Source organism: Pteropus alecto, unplaced genomic scaffold, assembly GCF_000325575.1.
Source record: "Pteropus alecto unplaced genomic scaffold, ASM32557v1 scaffold131, whole genome shotgun sequence".
NCBI lineage: Eukaryota > Metazoa > Chordata > Mammalia > Chiroptera > Pteropodidae > Pteropus > Pteropus alecto.
In genome coordinates, this window is record NW_006434709.1 from 21698997 (window position 1) to 21723156 (window position 24160).

General features: G+C 43.7%; 2 protein-coding genes across 2 annotated transcripts in view; one reads left to right on the plus strand and one right to left on the minus strand.

The window, feature by feature from the left end:
• The window catches only part of ABCG8 (ATP binding cassette subfamily G member 8), a 15108-nt gene extending 14007 nt beyond the window's left edge, over window positions 1-1101 (minus strand). Inside the window, exon 1 of the mRNA XM_006909692.2 lies at window positions 1051-1101. Within this exon, the coding sequence (XP_006909754.1) occupies window positions 1051-1101 (51 nt within the window). The remainder of the gene's footprint in view (window positions 1-1050) is intronic.
• Window positions 1102-1456: 355 nt separating this feature from the next.
• ABCG5 (ATP binding cassette subfamily G member 5) lies at window positions 1457-24160 on the plus strand. Its single transcript, XM_006909636.2, has 13 exons — window positions 1457-1602; window positions 2325-2446; window positions 7623-7759; window positions 7831-7929; window positions 11554-11686; window positions 13234-13373; window positions 14140-14269; window positions 14741-14954; window positions 15033-15238; window positions 16036-16174; window positions 19501-19686; window positions 22925-23037; window positions 23894-24160. Exons 1-13 carry the CDS (start codon window positions 1457-1459, stop codon window positions 24085-24087), a joined length of 1959 nt encoding a protein of 652 aa, XP_006909698.1. The 3' UTR covers window positions 24088-24160.

Here is a 24160-nt window from a genome sequence, read left to right on the forward strand (position 1 = left end):
ATTCGTGCACACATGCCTGGGCGTTGAGTTCGGGCAGCTCTTTTCTGCCCAAGCTGTGGTGGCTGAACTGTCAGATTTTCCAGGCAGCAAGTGTCCCCAAAGCCACCTCTGACTTTACATCCTATTCGGGCTGCAAGCATTGCAGTCACGGCTCCTAGGAGTCATTTCCTGGTGAGGACTGGTCCCGTGGGATAGTCACAGAGCAGAGTTGGTTATTTGCTGTGGCTACAGAGCTGACTAGGAATGGGGGGCTCCTTGGGCCTGGCCGAAGTTGCGTCCTAGCAACTGAAAGTTAGCTCAGGTCGCCTGTGGCCTTCCCTGTTGGGTATGGAGTCTTCAGTGGCTCTTGACTTTTTCTCCCTCCTCCCAAAGACAGAAAAGCAGGGTGGGGGTGAGCCAACGGTGCAGAGTGGGGAGCTGTTTCCTTTCTACCTTCCAGTTTAGCCTCCTGCTTCAAATCCTGCCCAAACCCCAACTTTAGCCAAAGGCCATTTCGCAAGTAAACATTTCTCACGTAAAATGAGGGCAGAAACCCTGGACCCCGACATTTTGGTCCCCTGGCTGTTGCCTATTCTTACTAGCTCCGGGATCTTATGACTGCCGTCTGCAGCCTTATTTTGAACATAAAGTCTGGTGTTGCCATAAATGTCACCTGCAATCCTGTCTCATTGGTTTACTGACACCGAGACTCGGAGCTCGACAGCCACACAAAGGAGATACCGCAGAGTCCCTGGCACGTGTGAGGACAGGGCTACAATGGAGTCTCATTAGTATAAAGCTAGATCAGTCCAAGTCACCAACTAGAACATCAATTCCCTATTGGAGTGTGCCTCAGGGCAGGAAGTGACCTCAGAGGCCCCCCACCAACCCCTGACCCGTGAATCCTTTCCCCTCAGCCCTTAGATGCCCATGAAATGAAGTCCTGCTGCCCATTCTCGCTGTTAGTAGTCCTGGTGGTGAGTTAGGACGAAAAGTTCCTGAGGAAAGAAAGAAAGGTCCAATCCACCCTCCCCTTACTGGGACTGAGGTGACTGACTCTCCATCACTCACCGAGGCATCCTGGGGAGCGGTCCTGGTACGCAGCTCTCTCTCCTCAGCCATGGGTGCCCCTTTGCTGCAGCTTCCTTTGGACCTTAGCTGCTGCCAGCCAGTGTCAACGTTTTTTTTTCCTTCCCAGAGCTGAGCAACCTCTGGTCCTTGTTCAATGACCCACCATCTGTCTCCCAGCATTCCTCTCTGGCAAGCCTTCCCACAAACACAGACTGTGTGTTCTGCCCACTGCCAAGATAATACACACATTCTGGCTAAAGGTACATCAGATACTGGCGTCTGAGACCAAACCCCACGCTGCCTAAGGAGGGACTCCAGAGCATCCTGCTGCTGGCTCCTCAGCTGAGGCCACTCCAGGAAGGGTCAGGCCACCAGAAAATTTGCCTATCTTTGCTGCCTGCTGGCCATGAGTGAACTCTCAGCTTGGACACCCGGGGAGTCCTCAGGACTCCAAATAAACAGAGGCTCCCAGTGCTCGCCAGAGGAGGTTCCTACAGCTGCTTCAAAGCCTGGGCACAGCCTGGGCGTTCTCCATGCCTCCTACAGTGTCAGGTAAATCGATGCCCCTTCCACCTGCAGGGAGCTTGGTGCTGTGGTCAGGGTCGGGCATGGCCTGAGTTGACTGGGTCTCTCACTCCCTCTGCTGGCTTTCCTTAATAATGGGGAGCATGTATGGAGGCTTTCAGTGGGTAGAGGTGGAGAGAGGAAGGGGAAGGGCTGCCAGTGGGAAACGAAGAGCAATGGTGAACGGACCCTCCTCCTGCCCATGGCAGGACCTGGAAGCTCTGCCAGACATGGCAGCTATGCCCTGCCTTGTGCTCCTGTGCCCCTTGCCCCTTCCTGTTTCGTCCCCTGTGTATAGTCTGCTTTATATGGATGGAGAGGGCTTAAAGAACGGGGGTGCTTACAGCATGAGGTGTAATGAAGCCCGGCGAAGGAATGCAGGATCAACTCAAGGAATAAGCACTGTCCTGTGTGTGTCTCCCAGCCAGCCAAAGAGCTGGCATCAGCACAGCTGCCAGGCGGGTGCTCTACATAGGTGACCTTCTTCAGTCGTTATCCGCCAGGGTCTACGGAGGAGGACACTAAAACACACTTAGGAACCTATCCAGACAACCGAGGGGTGACCTTCTTCAGTCGTTATCCGCCAGAGTCTACGGAGGAGGACACTGAAGCTAAAACACACTTAGGAACCTATCCAGACAACCGAGGTCAGCACGGGGCCCCTTCCAAGACCCCACGCTGACTTTCCCCTCTTGGGGTTTCCTTGAAAGCCATCGCGTTGGGTCCTGGTGGAACATCGCATCTCGCTGGCACCAGTGGAACAGGCAGATCCTCAAAGATGTCTCCTTGTACGTCGAGAGTGGGCAGATCATGTGCATCTTAGGGAGTTCAGGTAAGCTTGGGACGGAGTACTCTAATTCTCAACGAGGATTCAGAAAAGGCTTTTGCTTGATTTGAACACCACACCGAGGAAACAGGTTTAAGTTGTAGCAAGAAGGCCACAGGTTTGATACTAGAATGAAATCTAATGACATGTCTGACTGCGAATGGAACCTGGTACTAATAAGAAATCTTTAGAGAGATCCTTGAAAGAGAATAAAGTCCCGACTAACATTTAAGTTAATTCATATTTCAAAGTATGGAAAGCACCTAGCAAAGAGCCTGTCATAGTAAACAGAATTTCCCTTATCTGTACTTTACCTAGAGACATGAAAAGGAATTAAATGAGCTCAAAGATGCCCATTTATCCCCCATTTTCATTGGTCTCTTTTTTTTTATCATGATGTATTTCAAATATATAGGCAAGAATAGAGAATAAAATAAAGACTGTTCATGTATCAACATCTGACTTCATACATCTTAACATTATACCATATAGCAGACCTTTTTTTTTTAAGGAATTAAATATTATAGATTCCACTGAGGCTCTCTGTGTGCCCATTCCTCACCTCACCCTTCTCCTCCTCTTTCTCTGAGTAACTACACTTGAGCCTGAATTGATCTGTCTTTGTGTCCCTGCATCACTGAAGGTGTAGCCTGCAGTGAGGTAGCTGCTTGTGGCTGAGGGCAATGCCCGTAAGGTTCACGGCCGTGAATCCTCGGCAGGTGGGGGATGGGTGCATTGGCCCTGGCAGCGGATCTGTGTGCCAGGTCACAGCGTCCTCCACACTAGGTTATCTTGCACATTTTAAGGTTGAAAGATTATGACAAATCGGCTTCACAGGAGCCTGTTGATTGAGTTCTTGCTTGCAAATTGTTGACGTGCACTGCCGCTGTCCACTTGCATTACCTTTTTCGATAGAGATGGGTACTGTAAGCCTGCGACGAAAGTTAAGCGTGATCGGCCTCTTTCCACCCTGGGAGTTGAACCCACAGCCACTCTCCTGCTACAGCAGGTGGACAACTGGATGGCAAGAGTGGTGTTAAGATTAAAAGAAAATGACTAAAACTGTTACATTGTCCTGTGATCTCCTGTCGGTTCCTATTTCCAATTTTTAACCATTTCTAACTAATGCATTTACTGTAACAGCCAGGGTCATTCTAATTTTCCTTTTTATAATTATAACATACTTCTTACAAAAGAACAAAAGATGGGTAATTCCTATAATAATTTATTACTTGTTGCCTTCCTTGTGTAAGATTAAAAAGAATGGCATGTAGCACATGATGAGGAATTGAACCCGCCTTCTCAGAAGTGTGTCCCACAGGCCAATGTCATGCTTCATGCATGTCTCAGCAGGACATTGGGTGTGGATCCTTGATTTGGGGGCACATGGGCTAGATTCTGATGATGCCTAATCATGGTTTTATGACAATGTCTATCCTTTGATACTGAACATGAATTTACAGTAGACTGCAAATTCCACCAGAGTGAAAGTTTTGTCTTTTTTTTCCTTCTGTATCCTCAACAACTAGAACAGCGCTGGCTGGCCGCATAATAGGTGCTTAATAAGTATTTGTTGAATCAATGAGTAAGCAAATGAATAAATTATATAAATTACTCAGTGTTTCATAAAATGACATGATTTCATTAGTGTCTTATCTAAAGCAGCATTGTTTATCAAATCTTTATTCGTGAAGCAAAAGATGACTTAGATGCTCAAAGTTTCACTAGAGAATGGTCGAATGCAATCTTGCCTAGGGTCACCCAACTCTCCAAGAACAGGTAACCTTATTTGACTCATTATTTGCTATCAATTAGGAACTAGACTCTGGGCAACATGTTCCCTTGCAGAAGACTATTTAGGAACAAACAATTTCTGTCCCTTTAGGAGAGATAACCCCAAAGGTCATGGGGTTATTGCCCTGTAAAGCATTAACCTTCTTTTTTATTGTAGTAAAATACAGATAATATAAAATTTACCATCTTAACCATTTATAAGCACACAGTTCAGTGGTATTAAATACATTCACATCGTTGTGCTACTATTACCACCATGCATCCCCCCACAACTCTTTTCATCTTGTAAAGCTGAAACTCTGTACCTGTTAACGATAACCCCCCTTTTTTCCCTTCCCTCAGCCCTGACAACCACCATTACACTTTCCATCTTTATGATTAAGACTACTCTACCTCATGTAAGTGAAATCATATAGTATTTGTCTTTTCGCGACTGCTTTCTTTCACTCACGTAAGGTCCTCCAGGTTCATCCATGTTGTAGCATATTGCAGAATTGCCTTCCTTTTTAAGGCTAAATTCCATTGCATATAGATACCTTACTTTACTTATCCATTCATCCATTAATGGAAGCAATGTGGGTTGCTTCCACGTTGTAGCTATTGTGAATAATACTGCTATAAACAAGGGTGTACAAATATCATGGTCATTCTATTTTTAATTTTTTGAGGAACCACCATACTGTTTTTGACAGCAGCTGCACCATTATATATTCCCATAAATGGTGCACAAGAGTTCCAATTTCTCCCCATTTTCACCAATATTGTTTTGTTTGTTTGTTTTTATAGTATCCATCCTATGGGCATGGGATGGTATCTCATTGTAGTTTTGATTTGCATTTCCCTAATGGTTAGTGATATTGAGCATCTTTTCATGTGCTTATTGGCCATTCATATATCTTTTTTAAAGAAATGTCTATTCAAGTCCTTCACCCAATCTTGAATCAGGTTTTTTTGTTGTTGTTGTTGAGTTTTAGACATTCTCTATATATCCTAGATATTAATCCCTTATCAGATATATGGCTTGTAATATTTTCTCCCATTATGTGGGTTGCTTTTTTACACTAAGGATAGTCTTTTGATGCATAAAAATTTTAAATTTTCATGAAGTCCAATTTGTCTATTTTTTCTTTTTTTACCTGATCTTTGGTGTCATTTCCTAGGGCATTAACCAATTTTGTGTCTAACTTTGCAATTTATTCTAACCTTCTATTCTCCACTGACTATACATAGCATATATGAATGCGCTTTCTCATCCTACTGTACCTTCATTAATGAGTTAATAAATATTTGACACATATTCAGAAAAACTATCAGTTATCTATTTCCATGTAAGAAAAGGATCCCCAAACTAAGTGGCTTAAAATAATAAAAATGATTTATTATAATTTATTATAAAAATGATAACAAATCATTTTTATTATTTATTATCCCTCAGGGTTTCTATGAGATAGAAATTTGGAAATACTTAGGAAGTTCTGTAAGAGGTCTTATGTGGTTGTAGTTAGAAGCCAGCTGGGGCTGCGGTCATCTGAAGCCTTGGGCAGGACTGGAGACTCCACTTGCAAGGTGGCTCCCTTATATGCTGGCAAGCAAGCTGTTTTTACTGTTGCTCAGTGAGAATGTGTGATATGAGAACAGGAAGCTCATAAGAGAACCCTGAGCATCACCCATAGGAGACTGAGAGGGAGCCAGCCAAACCAGCAGGATTAAATCAAGAGGATGAAGTGGCACCAAAAAAAAATTTACAGAGAAGAGCAGGTAACACCGCCGAATGCTTCTGAGAGGTCAAATGACATACAGGGAAATAACCACTCTATTTGGCGATAAGTAAGTAGCCTTGATGATCTTAGGGAGGCCAGTTTTGATGTAGTGATGGGACTGGAATCCAGGCTTCAGGATACTTAGAACTTCTGTCAGAGCTGAGATTGGATCCCAGAAATGTGAGGCCAAGAGGCTTCTAGTTAGAGAACCACATACAAGACCTAGTGTCAGGAATAGGAAATTTCAGGGCACATTTTGAGAGACAACCCCAATGAAGTCACATTTTGTTTCTTTACAATCACTCTCCTTTTCCCCTCAGGTGGACCTCTACCTGAATGCATTGGGGTTAACTCTGAGCTTTGTCACTGTTCCGGGAGCATGGCTTTTTCATCTCTGTACTCCTCATAGCAACAAGTAGTTTCTTTAAAATACTGGAACAAAAGATCTCTTTGTTTTGCACAAGTCATCGTATCCTCAGTAGAACTCTCTTGCTACCTTTTCAGACAGTTCGGAACCTCCTGCCTATTTTCTCTGTCATTAATTCTAACTTCTTAGCAGCCTTTGATGGAAAGACCTGGTGAGGCCTGTTCCTGTCTTCATTACCTTCTGGGCCTGTGTAAGCTTGAGTCCAATATGAATGTGGAGGGGGCTCGCTGGTGTCTGATCTTAAAGGCATCACCTAACCTCTAACCCTGGAAGAAGCAAACCAGGGGAAACGTCAACGTCTAGTCACCTCAGCACCAGGCAGTTAGCTCATCACAACTCCTCTGTGGGAAAGTTCTTAGCAATGACCAGGTGGGTTATGCCGGCTGAGGCCAACAGGATTTTACCAAAATACTCACCAAGCTTGTGCCTTTTAAGCTCTAATATGTGTGGGAATTACCCAGGGATCGTGTTAAAAAGCAGATTCTGATTTAGTAGCTGTGGGCCTTTTGCACTTCCAACAAGTTCTCAGGTGATGCTGATGCTGCTGGTTTCCAGACCACACTTGATTGGCAAGGCTCCAGGCCAGCGCTTCTCAACTTTTTTGGCACCAGGAACCGGTGCTCCTATGGGAATCTAATGCCTGATGATCTGAAGTGGAGCTGAGGTGGTGATGCTAGTGCTGGGGCGCAGCTGCAAACGCAGATGAAGTTCTGCTCACTGACCTGCCACTCACCTCCTACTATGCAGCCTAGTTCCTAACAGGCCAAAGGCTGGTACTGGTCTGAGGCCCAGGGGCTGGGGACCTCTGCTCTAGGTAGTGCCCCTACTTACAGGAACCACCAGACTACCCCAGAAGGCTACAAAAATAAATTCAGATGTCCTAGGATCAAACATTTCCAAGAGCTTGGTTTTTCCTTTTATTCTGATCCCGTATTTTCTTTTTCAACTTAAAACAGCTTTAAAAGCAAATAAACAGGCAGGCAAAGAGCTTCCAGTCCTGACCCAGATGAGAGGAATGGGTTGTCCCTCCTCTCACTAAGGATAAGCAGGAAAGACTCATTCATGTCATGACAATTTGAGCCACATGGCTAACGAGAGAACAACTCGGGGTTAGACTGAGGACCCACCCAGGGTCTGGGGAAGTTCTTGTGATGCCCCCTGGTAGGGCTCCTCCAGGGCCTTCTCCTCTCACCCCCACCAGGCTCGGGGAAAACCACGCTGCTGGACGCCATGTCGGGGAGGCTGTGGCGCATGGGAACGCTGCTCGGGGACGTGTGTGTGAACGGCCAGGCGCTGCGTAGGGACCAGTTCCAGGACTGCTTCTCCTACGTCCTACAGGTGGGCACATCTCCGGCCCCAGCCTCTACAGCCGGGGTCTGGGGAGACGCTGACGCCTCCCTCTCCCTCAGAGCGACACTCTCCTGAGCAGCCTCACCGTGCGCGAGACGCTCCGCTATACAGCGCTGCTGGCCATCCGTGGCGGCTCCCCCAGCTACATCCAGAAGAAGGTGGGTGCGGCCTGTCCTCACAGCGGCCGTGGGCTTCTGTCCAGGCTTCCCCTGGCCCCCCGAGCAGGGTCACGCAGGGATCACTCCCGCGCCCAGGGGCTTCGCGTTCCCTCCACTTGCCCGTTCCTCCCCTTGATGCTTCACGCTTTTATTGTCTTAGACCTGCACTGTCTGGTGTGGCTGCCACTAGTCAGTCACATGTGGCTTTGAGCATTTGAAATGTGACTAGTTTTCATTGAGATGTGCCCTGAGTGTAAAATACATACCAAATTTTAGAAATTTCGTCTTAAAACACAGAATGTGAAATATCTCAATAATTTAAAAAATATTAATTATAGGTTGAAACGGTAATATTTTGGCTGCATTGAGTTGTTATATTATGAAAATTAATTTCACCTGTTCCTTTTCACTTTCTACAATGTAGCTAGTAAGATGTTTAAATTCTGTGGTCTGTGTGTGGCTTGCACTGTATTTCTATTGGATGGTGCCGTCTTAGGAGCTCAGTATTTCTTCAGATATGGTTACTTTCCCCATTGTGCTTTGCCCTGCAGCCCTGTTGAGACTTTTCTCAACTTTCTTTGAGGCATATTGAATGTGCGTCGGTCAAACTGGATTAAGGTAATAAAGTAACTATTGAATTGTCACCTCTTTCTACATTCCGATCTGTTTCTTTCAATGTACCCAATTTGGAAGTAGCCACAGGTAAACATACAGGGATCTTACCTGGAAACATTGCCTTGTTTCTGTTTGGACTGTGAAGTGCCTGGACTGAGAATGCACAGAGGACTGAAGACAGGGAGATGTGCCACACAAAACATGCACAATTCCCCAGGAAGTGGGCTCTCAGAGCTGCCAGAGGAGACAAGTGACATCTGTCTCACAGGCTTCAGCACCTTGAGGCCTCAGTGAGGTTCCTCCTGGGCACGCAAATTACATCGACAATTCAGGCTCCAAGTCTGGCCTTTGAAAAATGCCATCGAGGCTCCCAGGGAATCCTTCATCTCATCTGAGGGTGCAGGTTACCCTATTTTTATCAAGCACTATTGAGCTTGTCCCTGGGGAGATGCTCATCTTGTTCCCTCACTGAACTCTCAGATGGGGCTTGGAGAATGGAACTAAGTCTATTTGAATTTTAGACAATTCTGGAGTATAGTTTTCACCCCAGAGGCACCTTAGCAAGGCTCCAAGAAGGACCATCAACCCTGTAATGGAGGCATTATCTCCTGACACCCAAGGACATTCAGATCAGACAACTGGAAATTGCAAAGCTGAGAAATGAACTCAGGCCCTCTAGCTCCATCATGCCTCCCTGAGCTATACTGTGGTCTGTGAAGACACAGGTCAGAGTTCAGCCCACAGGCATGTTCACATGATTCAATGACCCTGATAGTGAGTGAGGGGCGAGCTCCTCTGCAGCCTTTCTCTCTGTTTGCTTTAGTATTTCTCTCTCTAAAAGGGGTAGGAGAAGATCACATTGCTTTTTGGATGGGAGAAATATAGTCATAGACAAATTCTTCTGAATGACGTATTATGTCACATACCCCATTGAGAGAACCTGAAAAAGTTACTGAGCCCCTTTCCCCAGAAAATGCACATATTTGCATAAATATTCAGAAAAATCGTGGATATCTTGAAATCAATGGCAAATTTGTTCCCCTGGTGAGTGGTCCCTCTCCCTGACACTGGCAGCTCCTAAATGTCCTGCAAAAATTCTGCCTGCTTGAGAGTACTTTCTTAGTAAATCCAGTTCACAGGGTATATAAAATCCTGCAAAGAAATTTAGTGAGAAGGAAGTGCTGGTGATAACTGAGGCTGAGCACAGCAGATCTGCTTCTGTCTCCTAAGGAACCTGAACAGGCTGTGGTTGACATGGAAAAGCTGTGTCTATTGGGCTGTTGCTAAACTTCTTGCTTCATGGACCACTTGAAAGAACACAGGCAATCCTACTCTCAATCCCAGCTCTGCCATTTGCAATTGGCATGACTTGGGGAAGTTACAGAGCTCTCTGAGGGTCTTTTTTCTCCTATAATAATGCATCTCTCCTGGAGTGGTGAGAAATAAATCAGTTTATGAGAGGACTCATGGCATAGAGAAAGTTGATGATCCCAGTGGATCCCAATGGTCCCAATGGTACCTTCTAAGACTGAATTCCTTTCCCAATAGTGTCTGCAAAACATGGGAGAGGCTTCTTGCCGGAGTGAGAGACATCTGAAACAGATGATGTAAATGTCTTCTTGGCCCTTCTGAGCCAGGAGGGGCAAGCTTTACTCCTTACTTGCTGTTGCAGAGCAGATGAAAGAGATGCTCAGGAAATCTGTCCTGGCTGATGAGTTCATAAACCGGCCAGGTCAAGAGAGCTCAAATCTAGGATCCCTCCACTCTGATGGCAAGAGGAGACCCTCTTGTTCCCCCCAGAACAAATCATATGGTTTATTTATGTATGTTTAATCTTCTCATTATGTCTTTGTATCTATTTCAGATGTTTCTGTTTTGGTCAAAGTTTCATCTATGCCGTTGATCTACCCCCGTGTTGTAGAACCTTATTTCATAAAACATCCCTCTTTTACTCTAATCTAATCTGTTGTTGTTATTTTTTTAATGCAGTATATTGGTTTCTTTTTATTATAAAAGTAACACAATCTCATTAGAGGTGTATGGGAACACAACTCATTAACATATGTATGACTATTCTCAGTCCCTCTCTATCTGCTTTCCCCCAGGGCTTTCTGCAGATAAGAGGTAATCAGTAAGGCAGGGGCTAGAAATAGAGATCTTTGAAGAGTCTCTGGAGAGGGGATAAGCTGAGGAAGGAAAGAAGGAGGAGGAGGAAAGAGACCAACCCTCTTGATTAGAGAGTCGGTAAAGAATTTTTTTCGTCGTTGTTGTGGGCGAGTTGAGAATGAGGAGTAAGGAAAGGTTTCAGGGAGCTGCAGTGTGTCAGATAAGTAGAATGAGGAGAATTGGGGAGAAGAAATTTTAAGAAGTGTGGCTGTTATAAACTGGGCCCCCTTTAAAGTCCTTAAAGAGATTCAAGTAAAGATTGGCCTTTTTTAAAATTACTTTTGATAGCTGGATTATATTTCTTTGATGCAAAACCACATTGAGATTGGACCACAGGAGACAGAACAGGACTTACTTGGGCTATATAAGGGAAATCAGGTTTATTTCTAACCAAACTGGATTTTTTAACATATAAAACATTCATTTTAATAAAGTTTCAAAAACCAAACATTAGAAAAAACAAGCTAAATTGTAACTCTGCTTTTTTTTCTACCCAAAAAGAGGCAAGGGGGATTTTTCTGTATGGGCGGGACCGTCTGCAGCGTCTGAAAACAGGAGTCCAGTGGAGTTTCCATTGTTTCCTGAAGCAAAACCAAGCAGTTTTGTTGCTCTGAGGACCTTTTAAAATAGTTCATGTTATTTGTTTTAATCGGCCCCATGAATTATGTTGTGCTTTGAAACGAGTTGGATTTTACTGGAACAGGCGTGCTTTCCCCAGGGTGCAGTGTGTCTGAACATGGCCCAGCACCTGGGGGAAGTGTGCTGCCCGTCCTCCGTCATCCTCAGGCCGTGAATCAGCTGCCCGGCAGTGACCAGTCTTCCTGGGCTTCGTGTCTCCTGCAGGTGGAGGCGGTCATGGCAGAGCTGAGTCTGAGCCACGTGGCAGACCGACTGATCGGCAACTACCACTTTGGGGGACTTTCCAACGGCGAGCGGCGCCGGGTCTCCATCGCAGCCCAGCTCCTCCGGGATCCCTGTAAGTGGGACCCATACCTGCCCCTAGTGGCTGCCTGGGCATCTCCCATGTGTCTGCAGATGCATTAGGCCTTTTCTTCACAGTCTCCATTCAAAAAGGGGTTTGTTTGGAACTGAAGTCACTGAGGACTTTCAAACTGAGGACCCGCTTGTTTTAGAAATACTACATAGTTTCTGTTGCTCTTCTGTCATCCAAATATGAAACAGCTCTTGGTCTTGAAAGCACTGCACTTAATGTTCAATTAGAGTCTTTCATGAATATGGGATCCTGCCCTGTCCATCCTTACTTCTTACTAGAGCAATACTGTTGTGTTGCTATGGAAAGCCAGTGAGCTTTGGTGTGACTAGAAGTATTTATGAATGGAAGCCATTAAAGGAGGACTTAAAAGTGTATATTTTGAGGGGGAGGGTTATCGAGATGGATAGCTTGCCACCTGGCTCCCTTGCTTGGTTTGATCATTCTCCCCATCGCCTGGGGAAACCTCACCACTTACTAGAGCAATACCGCTGTGTTGCTATGGAAAGCCAGTGAGCTTTGGTGTGACTAGAAGTATTTATGAATGGAAGCCATTAAAGGAGGACTTAAAAGTGTATATTTTGAGGGGAAGGGTTATCAAGATGGATAGCTTGCCACCTGGCTCCCTTGCCTGGTTTGATCATTCTCCCCATCGCCTGGGGAAACCTCACCACTATGTGTACCTGGAAGAGAACATATTGTGTCTGGACAGTTTCTTTACACTGGGAGACACCAAGACTTCCTGCTCTCCAGATGGAGCTTGGGCAAATAAGAAGGTAAATAAGAGAGGTGTTCTTAAGTGCCCTTGCCACTTTTTGGGTAGAAATAAGCTACAGTTAAACCCTCTAAAGCAGGGGTCCCCAACCTCTGGGCTATATCAGCCCATGGCCTGTTAGGAACTGGGCTGCACAGCAGGAGGTGAGAGGCGGGCCAGCGAGTGAAGCTTCATCTATATTTGCAGCTGCTTCCCAGCGCTAGCATCACTGCCTCAGCTCCACCTCAAATAATCAGGCATTAGAATCTCATAGGAGCACTGGTCCCTGGTGCCAAAAAGGTTGGGGACCACTGCTTTAAAGAACTCAAACACCTGCCCACCTCGGACCTTGTTTCATGGGTCTGAGTGTTTTGCACTGCAAAGACCCTGTTAGTGCTGTGGCCATGAAAGGGGTTGTGTCTTTTTAACCAGCCTCCTCTCAGCCTTTTAAAGACAACCTAATGCTCACCCGCCAGCCCTTGTTTCCCCAGGGTCCTCTGGACTGAGCCCAAACAGTCCACAGTACCTTGTGAGAGGCCTGATCTGGCTGCTGCCCTGTTCCCTCAAGGATTAAGCCTGAAATGTGCTCCAGAGGTGGGCGTTGGGTCCTCCTGGGTCAGGTTCTTTCTCCTGAGCTTGGGCTGGAAGACAGTTTACACTCAGTGTGCACTGTCTGGATGGAGTAAAACGGCTCAAATTAGGAACTGTCAAAATTCTGAGTTTAGAGTGCTGAGCCCAGGCTCGGCAGAGACTGAAATCTGCCCTTCTTTGCTGGCAGCCATCATGCTGTTTGATGAGCCAACCACTGGCCTGGACTGCATGACAGCAAATCAGATCATTGTCCTCCTAGCAGAACTGGCTCGCAGGGACCGCATCGTGATCCTCACCATCCACCAGCCCCGCTCTGAGCTCTTCCAGGTGAGAGAGGACATCTCTTGTTCTTGCTCAACTTGTCAAGGGTGGTACGTATGTGTGTGTTGAGCTGAGGATCACGGGGTAGAGATTAGTACTCACCAACCAGAACAGTTGGAGCCCAAAGCTTCTGATATGAGAAGGGCAAAGGATGGACGCTCACTTTCTTCAGCACCTACCATTTACCATATACCTTCGTGCACTAGCTCATTTAATCTGCACAACTGTCCTGTCAGGTGGCTATCAGTATTTTCACTTTACACAGGAGAAGAGTGAGACTTAGAAATGATACAAAACTGATCCAAGATCATGCAGTTAATAAGAAGCTGGAATAGGCATTCACGGTCCAGTTGGCTTCAAAGGCTGTGTTTTTCCACTAAATCATATAAGTTTCCTTCCAAAAATCTCACTTGATCCTCCTAAGACCCTTTTAGGGAGCTATTATTTGCCTTTTTTAGATGAGGATTTGAGATTTAAAAAAAATATTTTGTCCAAAGTGACTCACTCAGTGGCATGGCTGGGACTTGAACCCAGGTCCATTGATCATGTCCAGTAGTTCTCTTCTATCTGAGATGTGATGCTGGGCACAGGCTGAATGCACAGTGGCAATCCAGGCTGAAAAGAATAGGGGTGCATTTTGAGTGCCCTTAGTGGATGCAGTAAAAATACTGACGTATGGCTGAGATCATCAAAGGACTGACGGCTTGAAAACTTTTTTCCGTGAGGATGTGGTGACTTGATTATATGCTAACACCGTCTATTGTCCAACTAGCTCTTTGACAAAATCGCCATTCTGAGCTACGGGGAGCTGGTTTTCTGCGGGACACCAGTGGAAATGCTTGATTTCTTCAATGGCTGTGGTTACCCTTGTCCAGAACATTCAAACCCTTTCGATTTTTATAGTAAGTTTTTGTTTCACGTTCCCCATCATAAATGTTTTTTAAATTTTATCATCTCAGATTTCTGCCTGGATGACACTAGCACTAGTGAGTTTTATTTTTGCTTTTGTTTTGGTTTGTTTACTCCTCAAGGAATTAATTTTGCTGGTCAATTCACTTGCCACAGATCACGTATAAGAATGAGGTGGGAGATCTCTCTTAAATTGGGGTCCTCCTACTTTGTCAGAGAAAAATTCAGTTAGCTGAGCTTCAGAATTCTCCCAGTCAGCTCCAGTGGGCTCCTCATGGCTCTGCTGGGAGCTTTAAAATTTTCTGATTTTATAGGTGAGCATTAACGACAGGTATTATTCTGAGAGGGGATGAGGTATTATGGCTAGTATTCCTAAATCAATGATGAAACATATATTATTAGCTATTGTGTATATATGTGCATTTAAAAACACATACATTATTTCTTTTGGGAAAAAATTTTAGTGGACCTGACCTCAGTGGATACCCAAAGCAAAGAACGGGAAATAGAAACCTACAGGAGAGTCCAGATGATTGAATCTGCCTACAAGAAATCAGCAATTTATCAAAAAATCTTGGAGAATATTGAAAGAACAAAACATCTGAAAACATTACCAATGGTTCCTTTCAAAACCAAAGATTCCCCTGGAGCTCTCTCTAAACTGTGTGTTCTCTTGAGGTAAGAGCCTCACCCCATTTTAGGTGCGTCGACATCCACCAATAAAAGAAAAGGAATCAAAACGGGTTTGTCTTTCAGGAGAGTGACAAGAAACTTAATGAGAAATAAGCTGGCTGTGATTATGCGTCTGGTTCAGAATCTGATCATGGGTTTGTTCGTCATTTTCTTCCTTCTTCGAGTCCAGAATGATGTGCTAAAGGGTGCTTACCAGGACCGCGTGGGTCTCCTGTACCAGTTTGTGGGTGCCATGCCATACACAGGCATGCTCAATGCAGTGAATCTGTGTAAGTGCCATGCACAGGCGGCGTGCCTTGGCGGCAGGGGCAGGTTGGGGGAGTGATCCTCTCTCCCTGAATATCTTCCTTCTCCAGTCACCACCTTGCAAGTATCCACAATTATCAGGGTGTTTCTCTGAATTCAACTCCATCTTCTCTCTCTGGGAAAGGTAACTACTGAGCTACTAATCCTTAGTGAATTAGTTCACAAGGTGGATCTCTCTGAGGGTCTCTAAGGATCCAAGGAAAATGAAGTTATGAGGTACTAATGGGCAGAGTTTGGAAAGTTTATCAAAAGACCATCTCTGGTATCCTATCCTGGCCGTTAGGATCCTCAGTCAATGGGGCCTGGATACCTGGCCAACTGTGTGCTGTTACATTCTTTTTGGAGCCTATTTTAGGATAGCCAGTACCTAATTTTCAAACTCAGTGGGAGTCCAGAAGCAATACCTAGTTGCCTGATGTTCTGTGCCAAGACCTTACACACAAAAAGACAAAGTGCTTCACATTACTCATTTGCGCCCCTTTTTTGCATGTGTGTCTTCTTGAATTGATGACACTCCTCCTTCCACCTTAGGGAGAAGGAAACAAATTTGCAACCATATCGTAATTCAGGTAGAGTATAGATTTCTAGGGTGGGGGATATTTATAGCTCTACGATGGCAGGTCCCCTCTTTGCATGATTTGGGAGCCCCAGCCAGTCCTTCTCATTCAGCCCTGACAGACCCCAAGTTCAGTTTGGATTAGCTCTCCCTCCCTCAGCTGTGTGGTGACTGACTGTTCTGAAACCTGCCTTTCTTGCCCAGTTCCTGTGCTGCGAGCTGTCAGTGACCAGGAGAGCCAGGATGGCCTGTACCAGAAGTGGCAGATGCTCTTGGCCTATGTGCTGCACGTCCTCCCCTTCAGCATCATTGCCACCATGATTTTCAGCAGTTTGTGTTACTGGTAAGGAGGTGTTCACTGGTGTTCAGTCCTTCTGGGCCAGGCCTCTCGTGGGGTCCCACATGGCCAGTGGGCCCTGTGGAGGGAGAGCTCCAGGGTAGAGAACCATGTAGTTCTTTGTACTTTTCCCCCAACAGCACTCCTGTTTAGCAGAAATATTAACATGCTTGCTTATGAGGTAGAGTCCTAGATTCGACTGAAGCAAGTATGGTAATATGCAGTGTAAAACCTTTCCAAAATCTGTAAATTGCCACATTCCAAAAACACATTGAACCCTAAAGTATTTCAGATAATGGATTGTGGACATAAACAAATCTCCAGATGACTTTAATTTAAGAAAGTGTAAGATTGGTATTATAAGGGGCATGAATACTATGCTAAGAAATATAGTAATAATAATAATTAACACATGTCGAACATTTGCTTTATGTCAGGCACCAAGAGCTTTAAATATATTAATTCATGTAAACCTTGCAACCATTCTATAAAGGTGATATTATAATTATCCTTGCTTGTAGGCAACGAAACTGAGGCACAGATGAAATAAGTGTCTTCCCCATCTCACGTCCATTATCCCAGTTAATTACAAAAGGAGAACAAGAGTCCATTGGTTGGGTGGGGAGAAGGACTTTTGGAGGCTTTATGGAGAACTTGAGAGACAGCAGCATTTCAACAGATGGATAAGGGAGCAAGGGCATTCCAAGGGAAGGAGGAGCAGGGGCATAGGTTCAGACGCAAAAACACACAAGACTTTTTCAGAGAAGAGGTTCAGTTGCACTGTGGAGGAAGTAGTGGAAAATATGGCTGCCAGCCTTGGAGTGTGGTAGGGGATGTGCTAAATGCCAGACCAAGGCGCTGAAGTGGATTCGATAATGGGACACAGAAGAGAATTTGGGACCCATCTGTGTTGGACTCTAGAGGGCGAGGTTGGCATCACTTTAGCAGCAAACTGGAGTTAGGGCAGAGACGCTGGAGAGGCAAGTGAGGAGTCTTGGCAACAGTCTATAGGAAAGGAAGAGGCCTTAATGAAGAGAGAAGCAGTGGCAACATAAAGGAGGAATCGCTTTGAGATCTGGAGAGAGTAGAACCAAATGGACTCAGAAACTGAATAGATTTGTTGGGGGTAAATACAGTCATGAACGATGCCTGGGTTTCCAGCCTGAGGAATGAGAAGGTGACAGCGTCTTTATCAAGTTTGTCTGGAAAGAGAATGGATTTGGTTTTGAACATGTTCCGTCTGGGATGCTATTGGACACCCAACTGGAGATGTCAATCTGAGGGTTGGGAGATAGGTTGGAGGAAAGAAAGAGTAAAGACCTAGTAATGAATCTTACAGGAGAGAGGGTCAAAAGGGGAGGAAGCCGTGAAGATAAAACCTTAAGTGGTGGGGAAGAGGAAAGTGATCCAATGACAGCGCAGAGGGGTGGTCAGAGAAGTAGAAGGAGAAGCAGGATCAGGCAGCACCAGAGAATCCAAGAGAGGAGAGAATATCAAGGAGGTGTAGTAAACCCATTCAGTATTGCAGAGGTTCAAGGAGGTGAGGTATAAGATTAAGAGTCACTGGTGATCTTCCGGAAAAGAGTAGAGTGGTGGAGGTACAAGTCAGGCTTACAAGGGGGCGGTATAGGGTAGGATGAAAGGGGGCAATTGCTTAAATGGTTATCAGGCTCAAAGAATGCTTGTTTTAGGAAACGGTAAATAAGATCGTCGGGGGGAAAAAAAAACACATTAGATTGAGATTAGATGATACTATAGCAAAACTGGATAATTCACAGATAGAGTTTACAGAGTAGATCAAGGAAAGGATAGGGGAATCAGGATAACATGGGACCAGGGATGCAAGTAGATAGGATCACGCTGGGCAAAGAGGGGGAGAGAGAGAGAGAGAAAGAGAGAGAGCGAGAATGAGTGCACATGTGCAAGACATGGAGGATGAAAGGTAGGGAAGATAAAGATAGCGAGAAATTCATCAAGTGGGAGGTGAACCATCTGCTGGGCACTGGGGAGAGAGTACGAAATTGGGCAGAGAGGGTAATTTAAAGTAGAGATTTAATGAGACATGCTATTGGGACCCAATAAGCAATGAGAAAAATTAGGGGTCTGGGGTCGGCTGAGGCAAAGTGGCAGAGGGGATCCAACTAGTACAGCAATATGCCTTGTTCAACACACTTTCAGTTGCTTAAGTTAGGGAGCAGGAGTCCGCAGGTGTGGGGATTGGTAAGGAAAGAATAGCAAAAGAGGGCAAAGGTCAGAGGCAGTGAAGGCTTGGAGAACTGAAAGACAGGAGGGAGGCCTTCATTAGAGAGGGCATTTTCAGAATCTGAAATCTTGGAAGTGGAACACTTTTGAGTAACATTTAAGTCCAAGACGCAGTGAGTGATCAAGTTTAGGTGGAGGGAGCCACTGGCATTGATCAGGTTACCTGACCAATCAGGAGGCATTGATGTTGATGGTTCATCAATCAAGAAGGTTAAAGACCTTGGAGATAAGGATGGTGGACAGGGATGGAAAGAATGACCCTGGTTCAGATGCTATGAAATCATCAAATTTTCTCTCGAAAATCTTAAAAGTCACAGTGGATTCCACTGGGGAAGAGAATTAATAGTATAAGCAAACTTCATGATTTGTGTGAGAGGAAAGGCAGATGGTCTTGCAGAGTGGTAGGAACAGGTGGATATTAGACATGCCAACTCCTTTTCCTTACTCTACAAATGAAAAAAAGAGCAGCCATGTCTAATGGTTGTTGAGGACATGCTATGACTAGGGAAATGTTATTTGGTGTTGGTAGAATAAAAGACAAGAATGGAATGAAGTAGGCTTGGGGAGGGCTAATCAGATAGAAGATGAAAGCAGTGAAGGGTGTTCACACTGTCAATAACCCCATATAACAGTGATGAGGTTCAGGGAGGGAGGGGCTGAGAGGCAGACTGGGAGAGCTCTTAGCATTAGGATGGTAGGTTAGCTCTGGTAGGAGCAGTGCTAGCTCGGCAGAATTGTGGTTATTTATGGAGAAGCCTGGAGAGTTCAACAACCTTACTTATTGCAGTTAATTGTGACCACTGTCTAAGTGTTAATATTTTCCTATGAGAGCTGAAGGAGATGAAAAAGGGCAAAGGTGGCTCACATTGAGTTGGAGCCAACAGAAACCATTTGTGGTAATAAACGGTCTCAAATGTTGGCTCTTCTCAAAAGGCCTTTCAAATGGGAGTTTGACTTGCTCTGCAAACTCTTCCCCCAACAAATCACCACAGACTCATTCATAAAAGGCAAAAGTGGTATCTTTTCTTAAAAGATAACCCTTAGAAACAAAAGACCTTGTGTTTTTTTAGGACTCTGGGCTTAAACCCTGAGGTTGCCAGGTTTGGATATTTCTCTGCTGCTCTCTTGGCCCCCCACTTAATTGGTGAATTTCTAACTCTCGTGCTACTTGGAATGGTCCAAAACCCTAATGTGGTCAACAGTATCGTGGCTCTACTCTGCATTGCTGGGGTGCTTGTGGGATCTGGGTTCCTAAGGTAAGTGTGACGAGTCAAAGGAGTTAAATTGGTATGATTTGTTGTTAATGATCATCTGATAATGATTATTATTAAGGAATTCTACAGGAGAGCTATGTGATACTGGTCAAAGGTATCACCTTATAGTCTGGAGTATTTACAGTGCTTACTAATCGTTATTGCTTAGACCTTACTTAAACTGTCTGCCATCTGCTCAATAAAATGACTTTACATAGAGAATCAGGACATGTTATCAATATGATTTACATGTAATAATCCATTATAACAACAGGAGGAAAACCCATCCATTCTCCAGAAAAACTCACAGCCTATATTACAAGTTAAATAGCATATATTTAGTTCATTTCTGCTCCTGCACTGTTGAGTCTCTATTCCAGTTCTTTCTAAAAGTAAATTCCCAGTTACTTTTAGGAAGTAAGAATAGTCAGATAAGAAAAGAGCCTCCAAGATAAAAGACTGCTCACGAAAGTATCAGGACTAAAAGAATGCACTCCAAATGTTAACAGTAATTATCTCAACAGTAATTAGCTCTGGGTGATATATATTTAGTTTTGTTCTTCATATTTTCCTATATTTTGTCGATTTTCTATAATGGACAAGCATTGTTTTATAACCAAGAAAAAGATATATAAATAAGTAAAAAGTAGTATATATAACATGACATTTTATATTAAAAGTAATATAAATAATATCAAATAGCATAAATAAAAAATATGGAAATATATAAAAGTAGTAGCAGGAAGGGTAAAAGTGACCCCAGGCAAGTGATGTAGATGGGATCAAATATGTAAATTACGGGTCCCTGAGGAAATGCGAAGAAGGTTCTGTTTCTTTCACTTAAAAAATCAAAGAAAAAAGCTATTGAGTATCTATCATATGTAATTATATTTATATGTTTAATTATTGCTCTCAAAGCAATCCATGTTCAGGTAAGAAACTAAGCTCAGACTTCATTGAGCTCCAGTCACACCACTGTGAAGATTGTCCTAGGATGCACATGGCTCCCTGGAGAGAGGACTGAACCTGGAGTCAGAGACTTCCTGTACCACTTAGCTGCCCTGTGACCATGGGCAAGTCACTTTTGTATCTAAATTAGTTTCCTCATTTACCAGAGATCATTATCTTGGCCCAAGCTGCCTCAAGGGATCATGAGAAGCAATGAGATAATCAATGTGAAAATACTTCATAAGTTGTAGTGAGTTATACAAAGGCGATATATTAAGTTTAAGTATACATGCTTTTTTTTTTTTTCCATTTAGCAATATAATATGGACAGTCCCATGTCAATAAATTTAATCATTGGTTCCTCCCTCTTGGTGTACTTTTGTACACCAAGGATTTCCATGACATAGCTGGTTCTCTTCCTGTGTCTCACTGACCGGTTTGTCTCCCTTTGCCACCTACACAAAGGCCGCCCACCATTCCCCCGTGGCTAGATGAGCTCTCCTTTTGTTTCCCCATTTTTTCTCATAGCCCATCATGTGATTCTCTTTTTAACATTGTCATCCTCTTAAAGGCTGCAGCTCTGTCTCATTCATCATTATAGTTCTCAGTGGCCACCCCAAGGCCTTGAACCAATTTAATTAGGTTTTCAAATTGAATGAGTGAATAAATGAATGACTGCTCTCTCTACCTCGAATGCCCACACACTGGATCAGTCATCAGATCATGCTGGTTTTCTTCTCTGATGTCAAACCACAAATACACGTGGAGCTTTGACTTTGTGTTTCGCCTTGTGTGGTACAGTACAAGATGAAGGCACACAGTTCCCACCTCAGGGAGGTAACACTCTAGCCTGCTGGGCAGCCATCCTCAATAGGCCATCATCCTATTCCAGGCCTCTGTTATCTCAAACTTGAACTGCTGTAGCTTGTTCCCCTTTTTGCTGTTCCTAATCTACCCTTATTCCAGTCCATCCTACTTGCTGATGCCATATTTTCTTAAAAAACTGATTTCAACATGATTTCTCTCATGATCCTTCAATGTCAATCCAGTGCAACACCCTGAAATGGCTGGTTCTTGGCTATCATTCCAAACTCACCTCCCATTGCTCCCACTTCAAATCCTCTGCTTCAGCCTTTCTAAGTCCATTCGGTCCCATATCCAGCCCTTGACATGCCTGTGTTCATAACCATTCTGCCTTCCTAGAGTGTCCTTCCTCTTCCCCTACTTTCTCCCCAGATTCCTACCTATCTTTTCTAATTAGTGGCCTCTCAATATGACTAATTCAATTTCATGCCTTAGAAAATTGCCAAGAACTACAAGTCATGAAGTTTGGGGGGTCACTTGGAAATAACTGAAACCATATATACTAAATACAGGACTGTCATGGATATGTGGTACTGATTTTTTATACTTTCTAGGCACACATCACTCACCACTGTGTATTTTTACAGTCTTAAGGACATGTAGTCTATGTCCCCAATGACACTGAGTTCTTTAGTAGAGAGATACTTCCTTTGAATTTCTCAAGCACCTAGAACTAGTGCCTTGCAAACAGAAAGAATTTAATCATACTTGTTGATTCATAGAAGCTATATAGTGGACCAAGAAGACCACAAGGTCAGCAAGAGGTTTCTCCTGAAATAGGCTGAAGAGGAGAGATAGTTCATTTTCAAAATGAATCTCTGCTTGCTCTGTCCTTTACCCTTGTATTGTAGTTTAGTTCTCACTTCATACACTAGCACCCTCAAATCTGTTTAATCACAAAAGTTTCCCCCCCCCACTTATGTGATGTGTGTTAGGTGTTTTTTCTTTTATGTTTATGTCAATGGTGCTTACCAAAAAAAAATTAGACACCAATCTATCATTAGGGGCTTGTTAAATTAAGGTTTCTACTATAATCGATCACCATGCTGTGATAAAAAAAATGACGGCGTCCTATACTTACTAATTTGGAAGAATGTCTGAGACATATGTTTGGTTGAAAAACAGCAGGTTAGGAAGGAGTATGAAGAGTTTAATCCCATTTATGTAAAATCTTATAAACACACATATACACATGTCACATGTATCACCAAAATGTTAACAATAGTTATTTCTGGGCAGTGGTATTTCTTTATACTTTTTAGTAGTGTTTGAAATTTTTTCTAGTAAGCATAATTTTTTATAATGAGTGATGGAAAACTGTACTCATGTTGGGAAATATAAAATAAGGGTTGCCTTTCTTCTCATTTGGTAGGACTATTATCAGAGCCTATTGAATTTCATCTCCCTTGCTCTCTCTTTTTTTCTTAAGAAACATAGAAGAAATGCCCATTCCTTTTAAAATCTTCACTTATTTTACATTCCAAAAATACTGCTGTGAGATTCTTGTAGTCAATGAATTCTATGGACAGAATTTCACTTGTGGTAAGTAATCTATTTTGGAATATTATTTTTATGTAGTACTCCGAGGAAGCAATTTCCTGAGAGAAATGTATTTTTTAAATAAAGCTGTATTTTATAATAAATAGATTTAAAACCTTGTTTTGAAATGAAGGTCTAGCATTTTTTCTGATTTTTAAAATAAAAGAAAATAAGCACTAGTCAGGTTAGTCACCTGTCAAAGGTCAATAGCTTAAGGCCCCTCTGTTTTTAGAAAATGACAGACCCAGTGGACACTGAGGTAAACTCCAGTATATTTTGGATGGAATCCAAACAGGGTGAAGCAAGCCGCAGTGGCTTCTTGTTCCCCAAAGTGTACATAGTATATAGCTGAGGAAAGCCATTTTTGGCAAAAGTCAGTTCCTCAGTGCCATGAGAGGGCAGCGGGGGCATAACAAGGTCCTGCTGGCCATTGGCAATCCCAGGCCACTCTGTGAAGACTACTAAGAATAGGGTAGAATTGAATAGTTGTTTTAAACATCTTTAGGTAATAACATCAGTAACTTTAGGATGTTTAGTGTTAAGTGATCATAAGTGACCATGACTTTTATCAGTCGTATTGTAATGAATATATACCCAAACTGGAAACAAACCCATTTCCACCTTCGGTGAAGCCAAGGCACAAAACACACATAACAAAACACTGTTGCTTCATCTAATGATGAGTTCCAGGCTCTCTCAAATGTCCTGTATCTTTCATGAAGAAGGGTTCTCAGCAGGGTGCTAAGAACTTAGTGGGCACTTGGTAAATACTTGCTGATTAAATTACTTGGGACATGATTTAATCAGCAAGTGTTTACCAAATGCCCCAAATTGACATTGTTGATCTTTTCCCTGGCAGGCAGCTCAAACGGTTCTGTGTCAACTAATCCAATGTGTGCCTTCAATCAAGGAATTCAATTAATTGAGAGAATCTGCCCAGGTGCAACATCCAGATTCACAACAGACTTTCTGATTCTGTATGCATTTATCCCAATTCTTGTCATCCTAGGAATAGCTGTTTTTAAAGTAAGGGATCATCTCATTAGCAGATAATAAAGAACATTGCTGTGAAAATTGAACTTAAGCTCCTAGATGTACGTGATGGCTTTGGATGTCTGAAATAGAA